Source organism: Achroia grisella, unplaced genomic scaffold, assembly GCF_030625045.1.
Source record: "Achroia grisella isolate CSIRO2021 unplaced genomic scaffold, CSIRO_AGI_Agris_v1 utg841, whole genome shotgun sequence".
NCBI classification, from domain to species: Eukaryota; Metazoa; Arthropoda; class Insecta; order Lepidoptera; family Pyralidae; genus Achroia; species Achroia grisella.
The window spans coordinates 392,628-419,063 of NW_026713039.1; the positions used below are offsets into that span (position 1 = coordinate 392,628).

Below are 26,436 nucleotides of genomic sequence, written 5' to 3' on the forward strand. Positions count from 1 at the left end.
AAAGAGACAGCAACATGTAGCGTCTTTGTCTTTCGTAATGTGTATGTTATACACTTCTTTCTTCCGTGGAGATATTATCTGGATAGTTAGTGGATGTGTTGTACTCTCTTCTAGGTAGTAGGTTCGAATATAGTACTTAAATTATCCGGCTCGACGGACCAGATGGTTGTATAGGTACAATCAATGATTTTTCAGGAAGGGTATATTTAGGTTTCTTAAGGGTCGCCAACGCGCACGTGATACCCCTAGTGTTTCAGGCATCCATAGGCTACGGTAACCATTTACCATCAGATGGTCCGTATGCTTGATTGCCACCATCGTAGTATAAAAAAAAATGAATGGGTATAAACTGGATTTCAACAAAAATGCCATAATTGTGGTCAATTGGCACTAGTGATTTGTACTTAGTTCCTCTATCTCGTTCTTATGTATTGGAAATGAGAGGGAAGGTTATTGATTACGCGTGAAATTTTCCGCCTAAAACGGCGTAGGCTAGGGTTGTCTCCATTCTCTCTGTATTTCGATTTATATTAAAACATATATTATTTAACTCATACACTATTACTATTATATGATTACTATTGAACATAGTTTTTTTTGTTAATTTATATTTACACATATTTTTGTTAAACTGTACATGCATGATGTTTAATTTTTTATTACTTATTCTGTCATCGAGAGACACACGTACACAATTTTTTTTACAATTTACTTGTGTAATAATTTTTTTTTACAATATTTACACAAATTCACTTATTTCTATTTAATTACCCGTATATGCGTGCTCTCTCTGATTCGTACGGCTCTCTTTTCCTTTGCTTGTCTTATCGAAGTACTTATTTTTTTAATACTTCATTTTTTTTGACCCACCCTCGTCGAATAAAGACAAAGGAAAAAGACTGCTATGAAATACACCTCAATTGTATTTATATGTATATTGAGAATCTCATTTACCATTATAATATGTATATATATGTAGTGTTGCCACTTTACAAAATTATTATGTATATAATTTATCTGGGCACATAACCTAAAATTTATGAAATAAAAATACTAGATTTATGCTGGGGTAGTTTTAAAGGCATAAACAAAACAAACCAAAAGCTAATGATAATATTCAAGAACTTCATTATTCTTCAGTTCGTGGAAGTAAAGCGGAATTTATAAAATAATATTTGAAGCCTCCATGCAAAATGCACGGTCACGTGACCAATTTAATAATAAATCAAGTTTCTTAATAATAAAACCTAAGGTTTGTTTGTATGGACCTTTGTTTTGCTTATTCGCTCGGAAACTACCGAACATAATTTGATGAAACTTTACAGTAATGTAGCTGATACATTAAAATAAGAAGGCTAAAATTAAAAAAAATAGTGTTAAATGATGATTGAATAAGGGTGTAGTATTTTCGTAATTCCCTTCTTTATTTGTGAATGAATTTGGTACAGATACATAATTATTGAGCCCGGCTTTTGGCTTTTATACCCTTTAAATATAATCCCATATGTATATATATATATATATGTATATGATACATTATGTTATATCTGTACCATGAAATATCAAAAAAGTTATTATGCATTTTGGTTATAAGAAAAATTTGATTGTAATAATTTTTTTTTATAACCAAAATGCCTAATAACTTTTTGATATTAACAAAAAAAGCATTATTAACTAAAATATTATATTATATAATACTAATTCAATGAACTAATATAACAAATATAATATATAACAATAAGTGGCATCACTGTAACATAATTGTTAAGTTTAATACCCACAATTCATATATTTGTTTTGTTATTTGATATTTTAATTAACAATGGGCTAAGTCTTACTAATCTAGTCGTTACAATTGTTTATTTTTTTATTGTTAAATTTATCGCCATTAAAATATAATTATTAGTATGATAGAATTAGACATTTTTATATATATAATATTATTTAGGAAAATATACAACATTATTATTATTATACAATAATATTTACAAGAATACATTACTTTTAATTTTACAAGTATATTGGAAAAGTATTATTTATATTTAATGAAAAATAATTATTACTTATAATTTATTGGAATTAATAAAATACTTTTTGTTAATTGGACACGTATATTGGAAAGTATTAATATTTATTGAAAAGTAATGATGCCTTAAAAATTATTGGAATTTGAAAAAAAACTAACGTCTAATTTTACAAATATATTGGAAAAAGTATTAATATTTATAGTATTATTAATTTGGAAAGTATAAGTTACTTAAAATTTAATGGAATTAATAAAATACTTCTTGTTAAGTATATTAGAAAGGTATTATTAATATTTGAATAGAAAATAATTATATCTTAACATTATTGGAATTCATACTTCTTGCTTATCTTCATTAGACAAGTATAGTAGAAAAAGTTTATTACATTTATGGAATAATAATAATGTTTTCATATTTATTGGAATTAGAAAAAAACGATAAATTTCATATTTAAGAAAATTATTATTAATATAAAAAGAATTAATAAAATACTTTTAATATTTTTTAATAATTCTACAAGTACATTGGAAAAGTATTATTAATATGTAATGAAAATAATGGTAACTTATAATTTATTGGAATTAATAAAATACTTTTTGTTAATTTAATAAATATATTGGAAAAATTATTAATATTTAAAGGAAGTTAATAGTATCCTATTTATTGGAATTTATGAAAAACTTACTATTGTTTATTGAACAAGTATAAATACATAAAGGTTTTTATAGTTATGCTAAAATAATATAATTTTCATATTTATTGGAATTAGAAAACTAAAGTTATTGCTAATTTGCTAAGTAGATTGGAAAAAGTATTAATATTTAATGGAAAATAATGATTACTTAAAATTTATTGGAATTTATAAATCACTTTTTGTTAATTTGACAAGTATATTGGAAAAAGTATTAATATTTAATGAAAAATAATGATTACTTAAAATTTATTGGAATTCATAAATTACTTTTTGTTAATTTGACAAGTATATTGGAAAAAGTATTAATATTTAATGAAAAATAATGATTACTTAAAATTTATTGGAATTTATAAAATACTCTCTGTTAATTTGACAAGTATATTGGAAAAAGTATTAATATTTAATGAAAAATAATGATTAATGAAAATTTATTGGAATTTATAAAATACTCTCTGTTAATTTGACAAGTATATTGGAAAAAGTATTAATATTTAATGAAAAATAATGATTAATGAAAACTTATTGGAATTTATAAAAAACTTACTTCTTGCTTACTTGACGAGTATAATACAAAAAGGCTTTTATATTTAATGGTATTAGAACAAAATAACTTATTGCTAATTTGACAAGTATATTGGAAAAGTATTAATACTTATTGAATAATAATAATGTTGTTAAAATATTTTTTCATAAATATGAACTTTGATATTTATGAAAAAATATTTTAATCGTATTACAAAAGAGATTTAGTGGAAACAGTTTTGGTATCAGTATTACATATTTTGATGACAGCTACTTTATAGATTATATTATTTGATGACAGCTGCCTTATAGTTACATATGATTTGATGACAGCTACCTTATAGTTACATATGATTTGATGACAGCTGCCTTATAGTTACATATGATTAGATAACAGCTGCCTTATAGTTACATATGATTTGATGACAGCTACCTTATACTTACATATGATTTGATGACAGCTACCTTATAGTTACATATGATTTGATGACAGCTACCTTATACTTACATATGATTTGATGACAGCTACCTTATAGTTACATATGATTTGATGACAGCTGCCTTATAGTTTACAATGATTTGATGACAGCTGCCTTATAGTTACATATTAATTGATGACAGCTACCTTATAGTTACATATGATTAGATGACAGCTGCCTTATAGTTACATATGATTTGATGACAGCTACCTTATAGTTACATATGATTTGATGACAGCTGCCTTATAGTTTACATATGATTTGATGACAGCTGCCTTATAGTTTACATATGATTTGATGACAGCTGCCTTATAGTTTACATATGATTTGATGACAGCTACCTTATAGTTACATATGATTTAAATAGTTTATAATTTACATTAATTTTGGTTTTGGGTTCATTTTCTTTATTAATTAATTCTGTAAACATATTGTTTTTATTCATGTTAATTACCTCTAACTTTTGTTAACAGATTTAACTTTATCATTTTCAACATTGTTTTTTTTTTATAATAATTATATTGTTTTATATGAAAATACGGGTATCCATCTTGTTACAAAAATGTCGCTATATAAATATTGAAATATATTTACGCGTAATTGCAGAATACAGCGAAACTTACATCTTCTAAGAGCTTTGGAACTTGTACTTCACAAATAAAGTATATGAATTTAAATTGAAAATATAAAAAATGCCTATTTCATTGTTAGAAATTTTACTATATATTTTTTTTATTGCAAAATCAAAATGGATATCCGCATTTCATAACTTTACAATGATTGTTATGTTGTTAAGTTTGTTTCTGTTATACCAGTGGTTGTTCAGATGAAAGACTTGCGTTTTTTTTACAAAACAGACCGAGTATTCTGTCTGTATGTTAAGAGACAGTGTTCAGTTGGTGGAGTTAATAAATTAGAAATTAAAAAAATTATTGGAGTAATAGAGTAAGAGTAATTTCTGTTTTGAAAAAAGAAACAAACTTATAGTTGAAATAAACATACCATCATCTTCAGAATAAATATCTTAGGATTGTGGATGTGGTTTACAATAGGAACAATCTGCAGTATAATATATATTCATTTCGTATGGTTAATACAATAATGAATTGACTAAAAATAATATTTTGTGAAAATAGACTTTAAAATTAATAGACTTTAAAGTCGAATTCCGTTTAAGAGTAATTTCTGAGTTAATGCTTTATTGATAGGATAGGATCTGGTTTTTGAAATAAGAACAATGTGTAATGTAATATATATTCATATACCTAACATGGTTAATACAACAATGCATTAACTAAAAATAAATATTTTTTTAAAATAGACTTTAAATTAATAGACATTAAAGTCGAATTCAGTTTAAGAGTAATTTCTGAGTTAATGCTTTTTTTATTTCAAGATGCGATATATTGATTGAAATCAATACCGTAGCTCAGGTCGTACATAAAAAACATTTTATTGGAAGTGGACTTTAAAATTATTAAACTTTAGAGTCTATTTCTGTAAATTAATAATTTTTGCTTTAACACTTTATTGTATTAAAGGTGCATAATAATAAAAAAAGAAATAATAGTTTTAAATCTTAAATTAGTTTTGTAAACTCGTTGAAAAGAAACTCTCTTCTGACTGAACTCTGCCACTTAATCGTATTATTTACCTATATATGTATACTAAATCAGAAATAAGTTATTTTTGTTAATACATTTGCTTTCGCCGAACTTTGGGTTTTATTTGCCACTAACTGTCCGAAGTAAATGTAGTGACAAAGGTAACTCATTACTAATATACCCTAATCATTACGTAGGTTAAACAAAGTCGCTGTCGCCGTCTGTCCGTCCCTATGTATGCTTAAATCTTTAAAACTACGCAATGGATTTTGAAGCGGTGTTTTAAATAGATAGTGATTCAAGAGGAAGGTTTATATGTATAATACATGTACACCCGGGCGAAGCAGCTGTAGCTAGTTTTAATATAAGTGCTTTACCATGGTTATAACCAGAATCGTGGCGGCCTCGGCGGTACTAGGATAAAAATTATGGGCCCTTACGATTGGTAACAATTTATGACGAAAAAAAAAATACATAGAGTTAAAAAATATATGAAATGAAATGAAATGATAACACTTTATTGTTCCTCTCACAGATCGTGTAAAATTGTTTTAGGAACAATGCATAGAATTAAAAGAAATATAAAATGAAATGAAAAACAGTATGTTCCTCTAACAGATCATCATAATTATTTATCTGTTACTTTTTTCAAAACTTTTACAATTAAAATTAAATATACACTCTGCTTGCCGATTTTTCGGCAAAATGATTTATTAATTCATTTATAGCTGATGCGGAAATAGGGAAATTGCTTTTTATTACTTTTGTCATTTGTGAAATAAAAAAAAAAAGTTAATTTTTGCTTACTCACGTTGGGGGCCCTGTATAATTGATACGGCAGATACATATATGGCGGTAGCTACGCCCCTGCTTATAACACACGCGGCGGAGTTTCAGTCCGAGCTGAAGCCGAGTTCGTAATAGATCCGAGTGTGTTAAATACACACGTATAACGTACCACGTGTTTCAATACACTTGATATAAAGTCAACCATAAAACTCTAATGCACATCGCTTTACCATAGATAAAACAGCTTGTTAATATTAAAAAAAACGAAGAATAGCATAGATTCAAAAAGAAGAAGTCTTATGCAGTGTAAATAAATTTTATTTTGAGGGAATATTTTTGATACACAAGTTTCTTGATCATTCTGATGATCATGTGATGAGTCTGCATTCCGAATGAGCGGTAGAATCAAAAAACTTGACTGTTCAAAAGTGCTTATATTAAGTTTATTTGAATAAAGATTATTTCTATTTCGATATTTGGCGACATTTTTTAAATGAAATGTATTTATTTGCATAAAATATTGTATAAATAGAATAGAATAGAATAGAAAATCACTTATTCAAATAAACTTACATTGAAGCACTTTAGAATAGTCATCACATTTTTTTAATCTACCGCTCATTCTAAAATCTGGAAAGCTGTCTTTGAAAATATTAAAAGAATGTCAGTATTAATAAAATTGTCCACATATTTCGCCTTGTTTTAGCAACATTTTAATAATATACAAATTATATATATAATAATAATCTCAGGACAAGTCACACAGCGCCATCCAGACCCAAGTTAAGCTAGTTAAACCTTGTGTTATGGGTACTAGATAACTGATACAAATACATTTCTTTTTTGTAAATACATATTATACATAGAAAACACCCAGACCGATACAAACAATCATACTCATGAATACTAATGTTTGTGCCGTGCGAGGAATCGAACCCGCGACCATCGGTCGTAAAGCGGTGTGCTAGACCGCTAGACCACCGAGGTCGTCGATTTATACAATATGACGAATTAGAATGATACAATAGAATTAATTTACATTTAAAAATTACATTATATATCTAATATAGGTAGATATATAACAATTATTTTCGTTATGTGTCAATTAATATTATTCAAATATATCAAACAATACTATAAATGTTGTAGCGAGAAATTGAAACTGGTGTCTTATGGTATTGTAGTTGGGGTGTTACGGAAGGCTATTAGGACAGACATCATCTGCTTCTTCCTTATCCCATTTATTTGTGGTCGTCGTAATATGTTTTTCTCTTCCATTCATCCCTGCTCGCAGTCATCGCGTTATTTACTCCCTTTCTTACCATATCATCTTTCACACAGTCCATCCATCTCTTTTTCGGCCTTCCTCTGCCTTTATAACCATCCACATTCATAGGCCATTAGGACAGACATGTAAGCCAAAATACAAGAACATAAACCATCTATCTAAAACGAACAACCTGACGATACACACAATGTTACACAAACTTGTATGAAAGAAAAACATTGGCCGTAATAGTTTTCGATAAGGAATACTAGATGGCGCTGTCTCAATTTTAACAAATAAATCGGAATATCAACAAAGTAAGTAATGTTGTGGATCAGGGCTAGAAAAAAAGGTTTTTTTTATCTAAATTGATTCGAGTTTTTGTTTCCAATCATGTCAATATTGGATGTTTGTTACTTTTTCACGCAAAAACTACTGAATCGATTATCAGGAAATTTTGTACACATGTTCTTTTAGGTATTAGAATGAACCTAGGATACTTATTAATAAAAAAATATATAAAAAAAAAACAAAATATAAAAAATAAAAATTGCTTCTTCAGCGCCATCCAGCAGCCAGTAATGAAGTTGCGAGCGAAGCCGCGTGCAAAATCTAGTTACATAATATTTAGATTACTTCCCCCCTCTGAGCCCAAGCATGCTGAACCTGACGACTTGTGATTTCACTGCCATATCTCATCTTTCAACCGGATTTAAAAAGCTGTTTAGCAGTTGAATGGAGTTAGAGTTAGCTTACGTTGTAGAAAGTATTTTTGTCGGTAAGTAAAAATTCTGGTTTGAGACTATATAGTACTATAGTAGGGTATAAAAAAAGTGTCAAATAATTCCTCTCTCTCCCTCCCTTTCTCAACCTATCTCACTCTCCCCCTCTCCCTCTCTCCCTATCTCTGCCTCCCTCTCTCTCTCTAGTTTACAGAAACGAAAAGAGAGAAGGGAAGAGAATAACACACAAGTAGAGAAAGAAGCCGCGATTTTCTCTACTTCTGTGTTATTATCTTCTCTTCTCTCTTTTCCTAGGAAATTTTAGGAATAACATGGGGAGACGCGTGGAGGACAAGAGTTTCGTCTCCCATGCTTTTCACCTTTATTCAGTCTCGCACTGTCGCGTTAACAACCCAGAAAAAATACACAAAGCATTGCGATAATCATTTTATATTCATAACTTATTGTTAATATATTTGTATATACAGGACATCCTGCTGTCACTCGCGAAGGCTGTCGCTAACACCACGGCCGCACTCGTGATCAAGGCGAAGAATGTGGCCGCCCAGTGTCGTGATGACCAGCAGCTGCAGAACCAGATCATAGCTGCAGCAACGCACTGCGCGCTGGCTACCAGTCAACTGGTCGCATGTGCCAAGGTAGGCTACAATTTTTGATATATGTAAGAAGCACTAATTATGATTATGACTTAGGCTTTGATGATAGTTACCGGAAGAGAAACCCCAAGTAGCGCCCGTGACTTGTGACACGGGTGTAGGTTTAAAAGGCCCTTTTAGAATGCATTAAAAATCACCTTCACTACTTGCAGCTTCCCCCCAGGCCCAACTAAGACCGGGATAAACCCATTTCTAATACAATTCACTTTAGTATCCAAAACACAACCGGCACGCTCTGCGCACGTCGAACGAATGCCGTGACTTATTCAACGCAAGAGGATTATTCAACTACCGACCTCCGTATTTATAGACCGAAGTCAGTGTAGTAGGAAGAGAAGCGGGGGTAATGGATATCTTATGACAAATAACTTAGTTCGGGATATAAATACTAGATGGCGCTATTTACAATATTTGTAATAATCTGTACATTGGGTACTTCATTAGTACTAAACACAAACTACCTTCTTTTAATATCATTTTAAAATATCGGATTTTTCTACAATATTGATGGGAACTCTAACATATATATTAAAAAATTATAACTCTTTAGAAATGCTTAAAATTGTATAAACATTATCTGAATTCGTTCCACCAGGTGGTAGCCCCAACTCTTCACAACCCGGCGTGCCGGGAGCAGCTGCTGAGCGCGGCTCGTCAGGTGGCGCAGGCCGTGGACCGGCTGGTGGAGGCGGCGCGGCCGGCACAGGAACAGCCCCTGGTGGAGCAGCTGGTGGCGGCGGCTCACAGGGTCACCGAGGAGCTGGAGAGGCTGCTGGCGCACTGTCACCAAGGTCAGATGAATATATAAATATAATAATAATTTAATTAATTAATAATTAAATTTAGTGTCCCGGCATACGTTGTATTGCTATTAAGTTACAATAGCTGTAAAAAAGAGGGGTTGGTGGTAGAAGGGTGCAAATTTTGGGTTGTATATATTTAATGTCATATAATAAAAAATAAAAATAACAAGTTTTGTCGAAAAGAAGATTTTTTTGTGGTGAGCCACCCTTAATACTTAGGGGTATAAAAATTAGTTATAAACCTATTCTCAGACCTACTGAATATACATATAAAATTTCATCAAAATCGGTCCAGTCGTTTCGGAGAAGTATAAACACGAAACCTGTAACACGAGACTTTTATATTCTACTAGTTATTCGCCTCGGCTCCGCCCGGGTGTATATGTTGTACATGTATTATATATATAAACCTTTTTGATTCACTCTATATATTAAAAAAACCGCTTGAAAATCCGTTGCGTAGTTTTAAAGATTTAAGCATACATAGGGACGGACAGACGGCGACAGCGACTTTGTTTCATAGTATGTAATGATATATAACTTTCTCCCCTCGACGGGGTAAGCGTGATAGCTCATTACCGTATAGTTTGAGTAGCATATCTCACCGGTGAGGTGACACTGTCGGTACAGAGCGGCGCGGCGCGGCGAGGCAGGGCAGCGAGCGCGTGGAGAGCGTGCTGACCGCGAGCGAGCGCGTGGTGGTGTCGGCCGACCCCACCGACATGGTGCACCACGCCCGCCTCCTCGGACAGGCCACCGCCCACCTCATCACCGACATCAAGGTACACGCTGCGGTCATCTCTACCTCTATACATGTTAATACAATTGTAGTGTCTGTTTGTAATATTGAAATAACCGTTGTTTACTACATGCATATCAATATAAATACATACGCCAAAATAACATTTTTTACGATTTTTATCTGCCTGTCTGTTTGTTCTGGCTAATCACCGAAATGGCTGGACCGATTTTGCCGGGACTTTTATTGGCAGGTACTGATGTAATAAGGAGTAACTTAGACTACCTATATTTCAGAAAAATAAAGTTAAATTCCACGCGAACAAAGCGGGTACAACTAGTTATATTATAAAAACAAATTTTTATGGCGAAATTATTGTTTGTAATAATAATAATATCTCAGATCACACAGCGCCGTCTAACCCCAAGCAAAGCAGAGCTTGTGTTATGGATAATAGACAACTTATACAGCGGGTACTGTGAGACTCCTACTCACTAAAAACTCCAAGGTATCTCGAAGCGCCTATTACCGAAGTCGCGGGATCGAATGAACTTAGGACAAGCCTCCACCAACCTCGCGGTTATACTGGCCGAATCTGGCGCTGAAAATCACGCATTCTCTTGACCCCTACAAATTATCTCTACTCCTGTACCTCTGGTCGCACTCTTCTGGGGCAACGGAAGAAACATTAACGGCTTCGGAGCCTGGTAGCACTTCCTCTCCTTTTTTTTACGCATATCACATTCAGTCCTCTCGTAGTCTGCCACCGGTGCCACTGAAACACGATCTCCCACGGCCTTCTAAAATTCTCCTCAATTCTGTTCTGAGGACACCAAGTATGGGTAGTATATTGGATCTCCTTCACCTTCACCGCGACGTATCTCGTCTAGGAGCTTCCCGCTTAGGTAGGAATAGAGCGAGCACTCCCACAAAATGTGGAGGTCCCTCGACTCTCCGCAGCTGCAGCCTCTCGACTTGTAGGGACTTATGGCGTGCAGTCGCTTACCGAAGCAGCCGTGTCCAGTCAGTAACTGTGATGTAATCGGGCTCGACCCACAGATGCCAATCTAATAGCCACGTCCAGAAAGTACCTCAACCTAGGACACCCTCCAACAACCCATGACCATTCCAGACCAGTCTCTTGACCTCTACGTAGACCTCGGGTAGGACTTCTTCTACGGTGTCTCGTTTTCTTGAGCGTCATCAGTCCTCTCGCCTTCGATGCCACTGAAACGCGATCTTCCACGGCCTCCTAAAATTCTCTTCTGAATACACTACGTCTGGGTAGTGCCCAGTGCACTACCTTCTACTTCACCTTCACCGCGACGTATCTCCCCCAGCAACACCCTCAACTAATGGCAGTGGGATATTATAAAGATAGTGTTGTTTGTAATAGACGGAGGCAGAGAAACAGCCCTCAGAGTCGCAGCGCAAGCTGCTGGCGGCGGCCAAGCTGCTGGCCGACGCTACAGCTCGCATGGTGGAGGCGGCCAGGCAGTGCGCCTCCGCACCACAGGTACGTAATGTTGCCAGCGTTATAACTAACTCAAATTACTACACGTACTCAGGGTGGCCAACCTTTATATTAGAGGTGATCAATGCAAACACCGTAGAAATAGAAATAATATTTATTAAATTTAATTTAATATAAACACTTTTGAGTAGTCATATTTCTTTTTCTACCACTTATTGAGAACAGAGACTCGTCACAAATACGAACAAGAAACTTGCGTGTTGCTCTTTTAAATACATATTGTTAATACATTATCTGTACATAATTACATTTTTAAGAATATTGTGTGAGTAGTGCAATATGATGTTCAGAATTTTTAGTAATTTGTGTGAATACAAATTGCTACAAAGCAAAGTTGATATAAATAAATGAATAGTTACTTGAGTAACAAAATAAATCAGTCGATCTGAGCAGACCTGTCCCTACAAGCAGCAACCATGCACAGCACAGCATGAGCGTAACGGGTGAGCCAGTCATCACGGCCCTCAACCATATTGTAGAAAGTCCAATGAGTGATGTTATGTTTTGTTAACGAACAGGACCGTGAGAAGCAGGAAGCGCTCCGCAAGGCGGCGGAGGAGTTGCGGTACATCACCACTGACTACGCACAAGGGCAGGACATCGTCGGGTCACAGGTCGCCAGACTGCAGGTAAGAGTCATACCTCAACATTTGTCTCCAATCTATTTAGCCTCTGTGTCATATTTATATATATACAATCTTTCTTTTATTCGTATTAAAGTTCAAATTGTTTGCTTTTAGCCAGTTTGTTACCGATATTAGTTGGTTACTAATTTTCGTTTCATAAGATGTTTCGTTTTTATCCTGAATCAGTAATAACATCTACACACAATGCATATTCCCAATTAATAGTATTAGACAAATCATTAATATATGCAATAATAAAAAAGGAACTTGTGAAAGACCCAACCTTGAGTTTATTATAAATGCAATAACAAATGGACCAAAATTCTTCCTTGAGGCAGACTAAACTTAAGTTTAATATAAATGCAATAACAAATGGACCAAAATGCTGCCTTGAGGCAGACCAAACTTAAGTTTAATATAAATGCAATAACAAATGGACCAAAATGCTGCCTAGAAGCAGACCAAACTTAAGTTTAATATAAATGCAATAACAAATAAAGAACCCAAAATGCTGCCTTGAGGCAGACCAAACTTGATTTTAATATAAATGCAATAACAAAGGGCCCAAATATTGCCTTAAGGCAGACCAACCTTGAGTTTAATATAAATGGACCAAAATCCTGCCTTGAGGCAGACCAACCCTAAAATTAATATAAACGTTTTGTGAATGTTTGTTTAGGAGAGCGCTCGCCACGCAGCCTCCAGCGCGACGCAACTGATCACGTCAGCTCACAACACCGCTCAGTTCAACACCAACAAGTATTCGCAAGTTAGTATTAACAATCATCTTTGTATCTACTACTCATTTCTTACTCACTTTTACCCGCGGCTTCGCTCGCATTGAATCCATTAAATATATTTTTTTGTTTAATAAAAGGGATACTTTTTCATGTTCATTTTTTTCAAATTTCAACATTTTCGTCCAGGATATTATTATTATATTGTTTTATTTAGGAAACCCTGACAACAGAGTGTAAGACGTTAGGAGAATCGATTCCAAGACTGGTGGATGCTGCTCAGGCGGCAGCAGCCAGGCCGGGCCGCGCGGCAGATCAGCTCGATCTCATCTCAGCATCTGAGCAGTTCTTGCAGGTAACGTAAATATAGTAATATAGCTGCTCGCGACTTTGTCCGCGTGGAATCGTGACATTGAACAAATAAAAATATCTGAATAATGAAATTAACTTAAGAATAGAATAGAAAATCATTTATTCAAACATTGAATCACTTTTGAATAGACATCACATTTTTTTTAATCTACCGCTCATTCGGAAAGCTGTCTCATCACAAGAAGAACGAGCAAGAAACTTGCGTGTTGCTCTTTTAAATAATTTTATTCTTACTTTACATTTTTAAGTTTAAGTGTGTGAATACAAACCACCAATTAGCACTAATTCTATTAAATACTCAAATAGAAAAAATATTGAATATATAACCAACTGGTTAAACAATTAATAAGAGGAAATCAGTCATAGTGATTAGAGCAGACCAAGCAGCACCTGTTCACGAGTATGACGGTATTTTCTATGTATATGTACATACAAATAAAATTGGAGTGTCTGTTTGTAATATTGAAGTAACCGTTTTTTACTACACGCATATGAATATAAACACTGTACATACACCAAATAACATTTTTACAATTTTTGTCTGCCTGTCTGTTTGTTCCGGCTAATCTCTGAGATGACTGGACCGATTTTGCCGGGACTTTTATTGGCATGTAGCTGATGTAGTAAGGAGTAAATTGGCTACTTTTATTTAAAAAAAAAAAAAAATATCAGGTGAGCGGGCACGCAGTGTCGTCCGCGCGTGCGGCGCTGCCGACGGTGGCGGACTCCTCGGCGGCGCACCTCCTCGCGGACACCACCCACCGCTTCGGGGACGCCGCCGCAGACCTCCGGTAACCTCACCGACACTACCTTTTCGATTCGATTCCCGCACGACAAACATTTGTCGTGATTTGTCTATACCCAAACGGTTATATCAACCTACATATAGATTGATATAACCGTTTGGGAAGAAGCACTAGTAAATGATGACGACTCAGGCTTTGAACCCGGCTACCGCAAGAGAAACCCCAAGTAGCGCCCGTGACTTGTGACACGGGTGTAGGTTTAAAAGGCCCTTTTAGAATGCATTAACACTCACCTTCACTACTTGCAGCTTCCCCCCAGGCCCAACTAAAACCGGGATAAACCCATTTCTAATACAATTCACTTTAGTATCCAAAACACAACCGGCACGCTCTGCGCTCGTCGACTGAATGCCGCAGTTCATCCAACGAAAGAGGATTATTCAACTACCGACCTCCGTATTTATAGACCGAAGTCAGTGTAGTAGGAAGAGAAGCGGGGGTAATGGATATCTTATGACAAACAACTTAGTTCGGTCTATAAATACTAGATGGCGCTATTTACAATATTTGTAATAATCTGTACATTGGGTACTTCATTAGTACTAAACACAAACTACCTTCTTTTAATATCATTTTAAAATATCGGATTTTTCTACAATATTGATGTGAACCCTAAAATATATAACTATAGAAATTCTTTGTAGAGAAAATAAATTAAGTATTATTATATAAACTTGTATCCGTCAATAGGATTCTTTGAAATTGCTTGTAGAATAGTAAAACTGCGACGACCTCGGTGGTCTAGCGGTCTAGCACACCTCTTTACGTCCGATGGTCGCGGGTTCGATTCCTCGCACAGCACAAACATTTGTATGCATAAGCATGATTGTTCGTATCGGTCTGGGTGTTTTCTATGTATAATATGTATGTATTTACGAAAAACAATCTATGTATTTGTATCTGTTATCTAGTACCCGTAACACAAGCTTTAGCTAGCGTAACTTGGGACTAGATGGCGCTGTGTGAATTGTCCTGAGATAAAAAAAACAACAATTTTATTTTCCCATACAAACTGCTGATACCTGTCAAACAGGGTGCGTTCAGAAATTTAATGCGTAACTAAACTTCAAAAAACTTTGACATATTTAATTTTAAGGCGGAATGGAGTTTGCAGGGTCAACTAGTTAAATGTATATTGTTAATGATTAGATCGGCGGTGAGCCGAGCACGCATCTCGTGCAAGGGTCTGGAGTTGGATGCTGCGGCGGAGATCATCAAATCCCTGCAAGCGGAGCTGGATGAATTGGAAGAGGCTGCCAGAGCCTTGGAACTGCGACCGCTGCCCGGACAAACGGTGAGTGTCGTTGTACATATATAGTAATAGTGATGTATTACTGTATAATCTATACAATCCATCAAAAACTACCATCATCAAGAAATACCATCCTGATCATCTGGATGAATGGCGGTCTTCCACAGTACGGTTTTCTAGAAACTTTTTGCCACGCACAACCACATTGTGGAATCACCTTCCAGCAATAGTATTTCCGAACCGATACGATATTGAAACCTTCAAGAAAAGAGCTTATTCCTTTTTAAAAGGCCGACAACGTACTTGCATTTCCCCTGGTGTTGCGGGTGCTCATGGACGGCGGTAATCACTTACCATCAGGTGAGCCGCATGCTCGCTTGTCCCCTGTTTTACATAAAAAGAAAATGTTACAAGTCAACAACATCCATTGTTATGTGGATGGCAGTACCGGAGATGCCTTGTACAGCGGCCATGCTAATATGTCGCAGGGAAAAGTTATAGAGAGTATAATCTATACATCTCATCCATCATCTGCTTCTTCCTTATGCCACTTATTTGTGGTCGTCGTAATGTTTTTCTCTTCCATTCATCTCTGTTCGCAGTCATCTCGTTATTCTCCCTTTATCACATCCTACAATTACCGCGTCGTACATATTACGCAGTTACGATATCATCTGCTTCTTCCTTATCCCATTTATTTGTGGTCGTCGTAATATGTTTTTCTCTTCCATTCATCTCTGTTCGCAGTCATCTCCTTTACTCCCTTTCTTACCATATCATCTTTCACACAGTCCATCCATCTCTTTTTCGGTCATCTTATAATCTATACATCTATACATATAAATAAAATTTTAGTGTCTGTTTGTAATATTGAAATAATCGTTTTTTACTACATGCATATGAATATAAATACGGTACATACACCAAAGTAACATTTTTTACAATTTTTGTCAGTCTGTCTGTTTGTTCCGGCTAATCTCTGAATTGGCTGAACCGATTTTGACGGGACTTTTTTTTGGCAGGTAGCTGGTGTAATAAGGAGTAATTTAGGTTACCTTTATTTTAGAAAAATAAAGTAATATTCCACTCGGACGAAGTTGTGGGAACAGCTGGTTAACAATAAGCTCGTTGATTTAGGATTCAATGGCAGTTAGATGTAATAACATAGTCAGTCAATATATACTTTTAATGGAATTACTTTGATTTAATATAATTAGATAAATTATATAGTGTGTGTTTGTATGGTCGGAGTCGGGCGTCGTGGAGCACGAGAGTGGGTAACCATAAATGAATGTTTTGTGCTAGTGTATCAGGCGGAGTAGGCGTCGTCGAGTATGACGACGGGTAGTCATAAAGATATTATGATGATGATGATGTATGTGCGTGTTGTTAGGCGAGTGGGTGTGGTCGTGTATGACGATGGTCATAAATGATAATAATAATAATAAAACTCTTGATTATGCATAAAAGAAACAAATAGTTACAAAAAGGAAATAAAAAAAAGAAGGATATGCAAACAAGGCGGCCTTATCGCTTAAAGCAATCTCTGAAGCAATGATTGTTGTTTGTGTGTATATGTGTGGTTAGGAGAGGTGGGTGTCGTCGAGTATGATGGTGCGGGAGTCAAACAAAATGATATAGTATGTGTATGTGTGTCAGTTGGAGTGGGCGTCGTCCAGCATGATGGCGGGTAGCTATAAGCGATGTCGTGTGTTTGTGTGGTCGAGCGGAGTGTACGTCGCCGAGTATGACGGTGGGTAGTTATAAATGATATAGTATGTGTATGTGTGTCAGTTGGAGTGGGCGTCGTCCAGCATGATGGCGGGTAGCTATAAGCGATGTCGTGTGTTTGTGTGGTCGAGCGGAGTGAGCGTCGTCGAGTATGACGGTGGGTAGTTATAAATGATATAGTATGTGTATGTGTGTCAGTTGGAGTGGGCGTCGTCCAGCATGATGGCGGGTAGCTATAAGCGATGTCGTGTGTTTGTGTGGTCGAGCGGAGTGTACGTCGCCGAGTATGACGGTGGGTAGTCAAAGAAATTATATAGTGTGTGCGCGTGTGGTGAGGTGTAATGGGAGTCGCCGAGTATGACGACGGGCAGCTATAATGAAATGGTCGGTTTGCGGTCAGCTGGAGTGGGCGTCGTCGAGCATGACGTCTGGCGGGCGGGCGGCGGGCGCGGCGGCGGCGGCGCTGGTGTCGGGCGCGCGGCTGGCGGAGCCCGGGGCCTGCGCGCGCGGGGGCGGAGCCCTGGCCGCCGCGCTCAGGGAGTTCTCGTCCGGGCTGCGCGCGCACGTGGCGCTGCACGACCGCCCGCCGGACAGGTAACGACACCACCGGACACCACCGGACACCACCGGACACCACCTCTCGAAGGCCGTCCGCTGACGTGCCGAGAGATAAGAATTCTTAAGGATACTCACGAGGACTTAAAGTTGGACATGTAGAAAAAAAATAATTTCTTCCTTCTTAAAAGGCCAGCGACGCACTTGCTATTATCCTGATATGTCTCTCGAAGGCCGTCCGCTGACGTGCCGAGCAATATAAATTGAAACAAGTACTGAAAGTGGCACTTGTAGAAAAAAAAGATACTTCTTCTTTCTTAAAAGGCCAACAACACACTTGCAATTCCCCTGGTGTTGCGGGTGCTCATGAGAAGTGGTAGTCTCTTACCATCAGGTGAGCCGTAAGCTCGTTTGTCCCCTGGTTGGTATATACAAGAATGTATAAACAGATCTTATCCTTCTAAATATATATAACTCAAGGTGACTGATGGAATGATCTATCAACGCACAGCCCAAACCACTAGACAGATCGGGCTGAAATTTGACATCCAGGTAGATGTTATGACGTAGGCATCCGCTAAGAAAGGATTTTGATTAATTCTACCCCCAAAGGAATAAAATAGGGGATGAAAGTTTGTATGAAACTTTGTCAGTTTTATTCCGATCGGTCTGCTATTTTGCATGCATAAAGCTACTATGATGTAGGCATCCCCTAAGAAAGGATTTTGATAAATTCCACCCCTAAGGGCATAAATTAACGCGAGCGAAGCCGCAAGCAAAAGCTAGTCCTGAGATATGATTAATATAACTAATCTATGATTATTATAACTATGATTATTATAATGTCACCAGGGTGATCTCATCAGGCCGCCAAGTGCTACACTCGTCCCTGACGCTGGTGGAGACGGTCAAACACTACCTGAACACGTCGGAACAAGTCGACACAGCCTCCATCGTGTCCATAGCCAAGGATCTATCTCAAGTTAGTTGCTTCTTTCTATTCTATTCTACAATCTGTAATCATAAATAATGACCCTCTATAATTCATACAGCGTCATCTAGTCCCACGGTAAGCAGAACTTGTGTTATGAGTACTAGACAATTGAAACAAATACTTTTTTTTTTTGTAAATACATACATAACTAGCTGTAACGGCAAACGTTGTTTTGCCAAAAAAAGAAAATTAGGGGTGGACTACCCCTAACATTTAGGGGGATGAGAAATAGATGTTGGCCGATTCTCAGACCTACTCAATACGCTCACAAAATTTCATGAGAATCGGTCAAGCCGTTACGGAGGAGTATGGGAACGAAAACTGTGACACGAGAATTTTATATATAAGATTTACATAACAAACACCCAGACCAAACAATCATACTCTTTTTGTTTTTCTTCTTTATTCATGTAGGTCTATTACAGACTTATGATATGTCAAATCTACCGTCAGTTCGGAATGATTTCGAGATGAGAAGAACTGACAAGAAACTCAGCTCGTATATAATGTAATAATACTATTTCATTTAAATTCAAATTTGGGAGAATAGAGTGACCACCAGCATATGCTATTGCAAAAACAAAAAATCTAATCAGTGTTCGCAACCTGAACAGACCAGTCCCCACAAGCAGCACCCGTTCACGAGTATGACGGATGAGCCAGCCATTATTGCACTCAACCATATTAGAAGGAGCACATCGACCCGGCCCACCACGCCGCCACAAGTTTGAACTTTATAGCGAGCATGACTGTTTCAAGTTACTCCACTACGTCATTTATATTATTTACAGCATCAACTGTACCAATCACAGTTTTCACCCATTACAATATTTAAATTACAATATGTCATTAATTTAATTCATGTCAATATAATATTATTTCTGCTTGGTTGCAGAGCTTGGAGCAGACGTTGGAAGCGGTGCCTTCTCACGCTGAACTGGACCTCGCCATGGAGAACATCAACGAGACCCTCAATATACTCAACAGCGGCGAGTTCCCGCCATCCGAACGGCCTTATGGGTGAGTAAATTACATTTATATGACACTAAGGTCGGATCCAATCGTAGCATAAACACGTTCAAGGAAACGGAGTTCAGCGTGAACTCGAAAAAAAGAATGACGTTGATCTCGTTTTACTTTAAATGGAATTCACCAGCGTTATACAGATCGCGTTTACCAATAGAATGTTTAATGAAGTTTAGATTTTCATTCGTTCAGTGTTACACGCTCATAAAATAATATTTGATGTAATGGGTAATTTAAATAAAATAATTCTAAGAAATATTTGTAATTCAATCATGTGATAATTAGGATAAGTTTATTAATTTTTAATTTAGTGAGTACCGTCGACTACAAAGTATAAAACAACTTTACCTATAAACTAGTAAAAAAATATTTTATTGAGGATTTTTTTTACACTACTGGCAATTTTCTTTTTACTCCCGATATTGTATTGTCAAAAATTTGATTGATGACTGTTTGACAACCGACAACTGCTTTAAATACGGTTAAAGAGTTAACTGTAGGAAATCAGACGTTCAGAATTTATAAACGTGTTTAGCGAAATTTGTAGCGGTGAAATGCAAAATGAAGATTTGAACACGTTCAAACGTTTTGATGGCGTTCAATACGAACTAAACGTGATCAGTTTCTTTGGTGAAATCCGACCTAACTCTTACACGCGACTAAGATTTTAACGGTCTTATTACAAAAAAATCTGTTAAAACTCGGACGAAACGTGGTCTAAATGGTCGTGGTTTAAACCATTCCTAATGTTAATACTTGGAATAAACCTAACATTATTACGAATCCAGATCTAACAGAGGACTACTTAGTACTACAGTTAAATCGTTCATTATGTATTCCATACAGAAATCAGTCACTCATGTCTGTCACCGTACAATTACGTTCCATTTTACCAGAAAACTGAAAAGATCAAAAATAATATTAGTTCAAAGAAAAATGTATAAACTAAAAATAAATTTATTTCTATTTATCTATGTCTTCATTATAACTATTTCATGGCTGAAAATCAGTTTTAAATTACAAGTAGGAGTCCTATACGGAGAAAAGGAACGGCGAGATATTTTTATTGGATCGTTCGAATGGTGACTATTTCAAAGTCAAATGAGTGAAAAAATAACAAATAACGTCTTTTATATATTTTTATTGTCGTAAAATTTGCTTTAAATATTTTTAGTTAATAAATTTTTAATTTAGTTAAACTATTTTTCTAAAAACTACAACTAACAATAGAATTTTTAATATTTTTGCATTTAGACCACTGTTAAACTAGGGGCATCGCAGGTCTAACTTTAGACCATAGACGAATCACGATTTAGAGATAAACTTCATTTTGTAATAAGGAATACATTGGTGAATGGTTTATTACTAGTGCTAAACCAGGTTTATATTTTTGTAATAAGGCTGTAAGGTAAGTATGTGAAAGATGATATGTATAAAAGGAGAGGTATGCTCAGATATGACGACCGATAGAGATCAGTGGAAGAGAATGACATACTGCGCCGACCACAAATAATGAGATAAACATAAGTCATGTTTTAAGCAATATTAACATTTAGAATGTTCTTTTTTTGTTACTAAAGTGAACTGCAAACGGAGCTGAACTCTGCAGCGGTGGGGCTGAGCTCGGCGTCGTCGGAGGTGGTGCAGGGGGTCGGCCGCAGCGACCAGCTCGCGGCCTCCTCCCAACGCTTCGGGGACGCCTTCAACAGGCTGCTCGCAGTCTCCATGGAGATGGCCGGACAGACCGAGGTACATCCTTATATATTATCAAATCGAAAATCATTTATACATGTAGGACATTTTAGCCGCTTATGAACGTCAAGTTTTTTGTATTAATATTTTTCCCCGTCCAGTTCAGTATACAGATTCAATTGAGAAGAACTGGCAAGAAACTCAACTGAATATCTTTTCATTTTATGCTTATGTAGGTTATATTCTTCTGTCTATGTCTAACATTAAATGAAAATCCCGTACATGAACAACTATTGCCATGCACGCTCGTCATTCAAGTAATCGTTTAGTGAGTAATAGGCTTTGCTCAGTAAATATGATTTATCAGATGTTTTGAATTTATTTAAGAGTAATTCCAATATATCCTTTGGTATCTTATTGTAAATTTTTATACCTATTCCCATAAAAGACCTATTGACTTTTTCTAAACGATACTTGGGGACAGCAAGTTTGTCTTTAAATCTAGTATTAATATTATAATATATATCATCCGCGTGGAATTTAACTTTATTTTCTAAAATGAAAGTAGCCTAAGTTACTCCTTATTACATCAGCTCATATCAGACATATTGACTTGACTTGACTGATAAGTATCACATCATATCACACGTTAAGTATATCTACGTATACACGTAAAACTCACGGCCGTGTCCACGACACAGCCATTCCCCAATTTTTTTTTAATTGTGTTCGTTCGTCTCTAGGACCAGGAGTCGCAGACGGTGATGGTGAGCTCCATGAAGTCAGTGACGGTCAACTCGTCAAAGTTACTCGGCACCGCCAAATTTGTCAGTCAGGTAAGCAGATATATTATGTGTCGTTCTACAGGTTTTCAATTAGGTTAGGAGTTTCAGGTGGACCGATGATCTGGTCAGAACAGTTAGCTTAGGAGTTTCAGGTGGACCGATGATCTGGTCAAAATCGCTGGAAGGCATCGGATGCGAGCAGCGCAGGACCGATCGTCGTGGAGATCTTTGGGGGAGGCCTATGTCCAGCAGTGGACGTCTTCCGGGCTGCGATGATGATGATGATGATGATAGGAGTTTCAGATAGGTCGATCGAGGATCGAATAGGCGATGTGACTTTGAACCGACGTACAATTTCGGTGAAATTTTAAATATCTTTCATTTGCCTTATTAACGAGTGATAACATTAAAAGTTTAATATTTATTCCAATATATAAACGTATTAATTTTGCGCTAAAATGATTAACTATTAAGTACTCAATATAAAAATAATAATAAATAAAATATTTTTGTTTTGCATGCACCGCCAATAGATGGCGATGTGACAAAATTACAACGTGCTATTATTTCGTTTTGTAAACTTCGTATTTTTTATTACTGTTTTTAATAATATTATATATTATAAAATTCTTATGCTTGATATGAAAAAGAATTATAACCCTTGTATACACGAGTGTAGTGTGTTTGTAGGCGTTTTAGGACACTTAGGACCTTGTGATATCAATAGGTTATACATCAGAATAACGCAGGTGCGCAATAAATTTACGCAGGTGAAACCGCGTGCTCAGTTAGTGTAATATATTTTTCAGTATGCGTAATGTTTATCTTGTTTCATCAGGACTTGACGCGTCCAAATGCCAAGAACCAGCTAGCAAGCGCCGCGCGTGCAGTCACTGAGAGCATCAACCGCCTTGTAAGTGTTTTTTAACTAATATATTATATCTATATGTTTTACGTCTCTATCTGTTTGTGGCATCTTATTTCGGAACCTATGGACTGGTTTTGCAAAAATGTTTCCTGAAAGCTTGATGTGATTGATATTGTCCTTAATAGTAATATACTCATGTTACTATCTGAAATATTAGCTATAGTATCAGCAAAAATGATTGATTCAGGATCAATCTTTAATCAGTCAATCAATCAAATCAAATCAATCATCTTCAAATATGTTATCAAATCATTAATAAAAATATTACACAAATAAACTACATTGGTCCTAAAATGGATCCTTGTGGTACACCTCTCGTTATTTGCTCGATTTTAGATTTTACTGTTGTTTCACATACATTAATGAATAATTTCTACTAATTGTTGTATGTTAAGTACGATTGAAAGAGTTTTAACGAGTTACCTCGGATATAGTAATGTTCAAGTTTTTATAAAGGAATAGGATATAGTATGGTCGATAGCATCAAACGCTGAACTGAAATCTAAAAAAAGACCCGCTTCTTTTTCTTTGACTAGTAGATAATGCCATATATAGTTTGAAATTTAGTGCAATAAAGTTATATAAATACAAAAAAGAGTAACTGATCTGTGGTTTTTTATTGTGTAGTCAACTCCTAGATGAGATAACGAAATTACAAAAAATGCATTTTGATCGGATTGGTTACAACCGGCTCGGTGTGTACAAGTGTGAGTGACGGAGGATGGTCCCGCAGGTGGACGTGTGTACTCACGCCGCGCCGGGACAGAAGGAGTGCGCTGCAGCAGTCCGCAGCATCCTCAGCACTCGTCCGCTGCTGAACGCGCCCACACAGCCACTGGCGGACCTCGGATACTTCGCCTGCCTCGACGCGCTCGTCGACCAGAGCAAGGGGCTCAGTCAGTATACTCTGCTCTTTCTCTCTCTCCCCTTATCCCTCGCCACCCTCTCCTCTATCTTATCCCTCATTGTCTCCCCCCTTTATCCCTCTCTCCCTAAACATGATACTATATTATCATGTTGGCCAAATAACTTGTAGCCATTTCAATTTTTTTTTAACCTTTCCTGTATTAAAAATTACTTTAGATGTTTTATTATGATTATATTTAATTAATGGTATGTAAATTTGAAACAGGTGAAGGCATGTCGGGCATGGCTTCAGCGGTCAAGAAATCTGATTACGAGCAGTTCGCCAAGTCGGTGACGGCCGTGGCCACCTCCGTCCAGGGTCTCGTCGAGTCTACCGCGCAGGCCGCATACCTGGTAACAACCACTCATAATATTTATTTTATCACTCTCATCATCATCTGCTTCTTCCGTATCCCATTTATTTGTAGTCGTCGTAATATGTTTTTCTCTTCCATTCATCTCTGTTCGCAGTCATCTCGTTATTCTCCCTTTATCACATCCTACAATTACCGCGTGGTACATATTACGCAGTTACGATATCATCTGCTTCTTCCTTATCCCATTTATTTGTGGTCGTCGTAATATGTTTTTCTCTTCCATTCATCCCTGTTCGCAGTCATCTCGTTATTTACTTCCTTTCTTACCATATCATCTTTCACACAGTCCATCCATCTCTTTTTCGGCCTTATTTATCACTCTATTCTCCCAAATTTGAATTTTAATGACTGTATATTATTATAAACATGTTCCACTATTGTTTGAAAAAAATACGAGCTGAGTTTCTTGTGATTTCTTCTCATCTCGAAATCATTCCGAACTGACGGTAGATTTGACATATCATTAGAGTCTGTAATAGACCTACATGAATAAAGATATTTTGAATTTGAAAAATTTTTTTTCATATTTCATTTGTTAAGCAAAGTAAAAAAGTGTGGCAAGTCATAATATACAGTAACTAGCTGTGCCTGCGGTTTCACTCGCTTTAAATCTTAAGAATATAGCTTTTATATTATTATGATGCATAAGCTGTATTACTATAAAGTTTCATCAAAATCCGTTCAGTAGTTTCTGCGTGAAAAAGTAACGAACATCAATACTCATAAACTTTCGCGTTTATAATATCACTAGCTGTGCCTGCGACTTCGTTCGTAAGGAATAAAGGATGAGGAATTTCCATTTCATCCCTTATTTTATTTTAAGGGTAAAATTCGTAAATAAAAATTTAAATGTCATATTGATAGCTTATAAAATAAGTTTCAAGCTTCTAGCTTTAAAACTTACGATACTTCCATAGAACGTTTCATCTCCTCTTTCAACCCCTTACAACCCGTAATCGCATTAAAAAAAAGTAAGTAGCCTATGTGTCAAGGTCCTTAAGGTTTCTTCAATAAAAGCGGACTGTAGATATGTTTAAACATAATGTATTGCAAAATATTGCGAATTTAAATTATTAATTGAATAAGAGAAGTAAAAGTAAAGTTTATAAATCTATCATAAGACCTGTCATTTTGTATGGATCTGAATGTTGGGCCGTAAAGGGGATGGACGAAAGGCGTGTGCATGTGGCAGAAATGCAAATATTAAGATGGATGTGTGGGGTCACCAGGAATGACAGAATAAGGAATGAGTATATACGAGGAAGTTTGAAAGTTGCGCCGGTTATAGAAAAGTTGCGAGGTAACAGATTGAGCTGGTATGGGCATGTTATGCGGAGGAATGAGGACCATGTCTTATGGAAAGTGTATAATATGAATGTGGATGGATGTAAAGGGAGGGGACGCCCTAAGAAAAGATGGATGGATTGTGTGAAAGATGATATGAATAAAGGAAGAGTATGTTTAGATATGACGACTGATAGAGAGCAGTGGAAGAGAATGACATACTGCGCCGACCCCAAATAATGGGATAAAGGCAAGGCAATGATGAATTGAATAAGAGAAGTGACGACGCGCGTCCTTGTAGCCGCTCGTGACGGCATTGAGGAGCGATCGCCGACCAGCCGCTGCGATCACCGAGCTGATCCCGCACCTTGATCCTCGCCACCATACATTGCGTAGTAACACTATGTCCTTTCTCAGGGTCTAGACTATCTGTATACCAAATTTTATTTAAATCTGTGCAGTAGTTTTGGCCAGACAGACAGAGTTATTATCGTATTTGTAATATTAG

At 36.1% G+C, this 26,436-nt stretch overlaps 1 protein-coding gene across 1 annotated transcript in view; it reads left to right on the forward strand.

The window, feature by feature from the left end:
- The window catches only part of LOC131852299 (talin-1), a 101,544-nt gene that overhangs the window by 23,653 nt on the left and 51,455 nt on the right, over positions 1-26,436 (forward strand). The window contains exons 16-32 of the mRNA XM_059202975.1: positions 8,593-8,763; positions 9,377-9,572; positions 10,215-10,366; positions 11,720-11,839; positions 12,376-12,486; positions 13,163-13,252; positions 13,438-13,575; positions 14,265-14,383; positions 15,548-15,692; positions 17,782-17,975; positions 18,789-18,918; positions 19,826-19,950; positions 21,537-21,705; positions 22,392-22,484; positions 23,272-23,346; positions 24,095-24,257; positions 24,494-24,621. Coding sequence (XP_059058958.1) covers positions 8,593-8,763; positions 9,377-9,572; positions 10,215-10,366; positions 11,720-11,839; positions 12,376-12,486; positions 13,163-13,252; positions 13,438-13,575; positions 14,265-14,383; positions 15,548-15,692; positions 17,782-17,975; positions 18,789-18,918; positions 19,826-19,950; positions 21,537-21,705; positions 22,392-22,484; positions 23,272-23,346; positions 24,095-24,257; positions 24,494-24,621 — 2,319 coding nt within the window. The remainder of the gene's footprint in view (positions 1-8,592; positions 8,764-9,376; positions 9,573-10,214; positions 10,367-11,719; positions 11,840-12,375; positions 12,487-13,162; positions 13,253-13,437; positions 13,576-14,264; positions 14,384-15,547; positions 15,693-17,781; positions 17,976-18,788; positions 18,919-19,825; positions 19,951-21,536; positions 21,706-22,391; positions 22,485-23,271; positions 23,347-24,094; positions 24,258-24,493; positions 24,622-26,436) is intronic.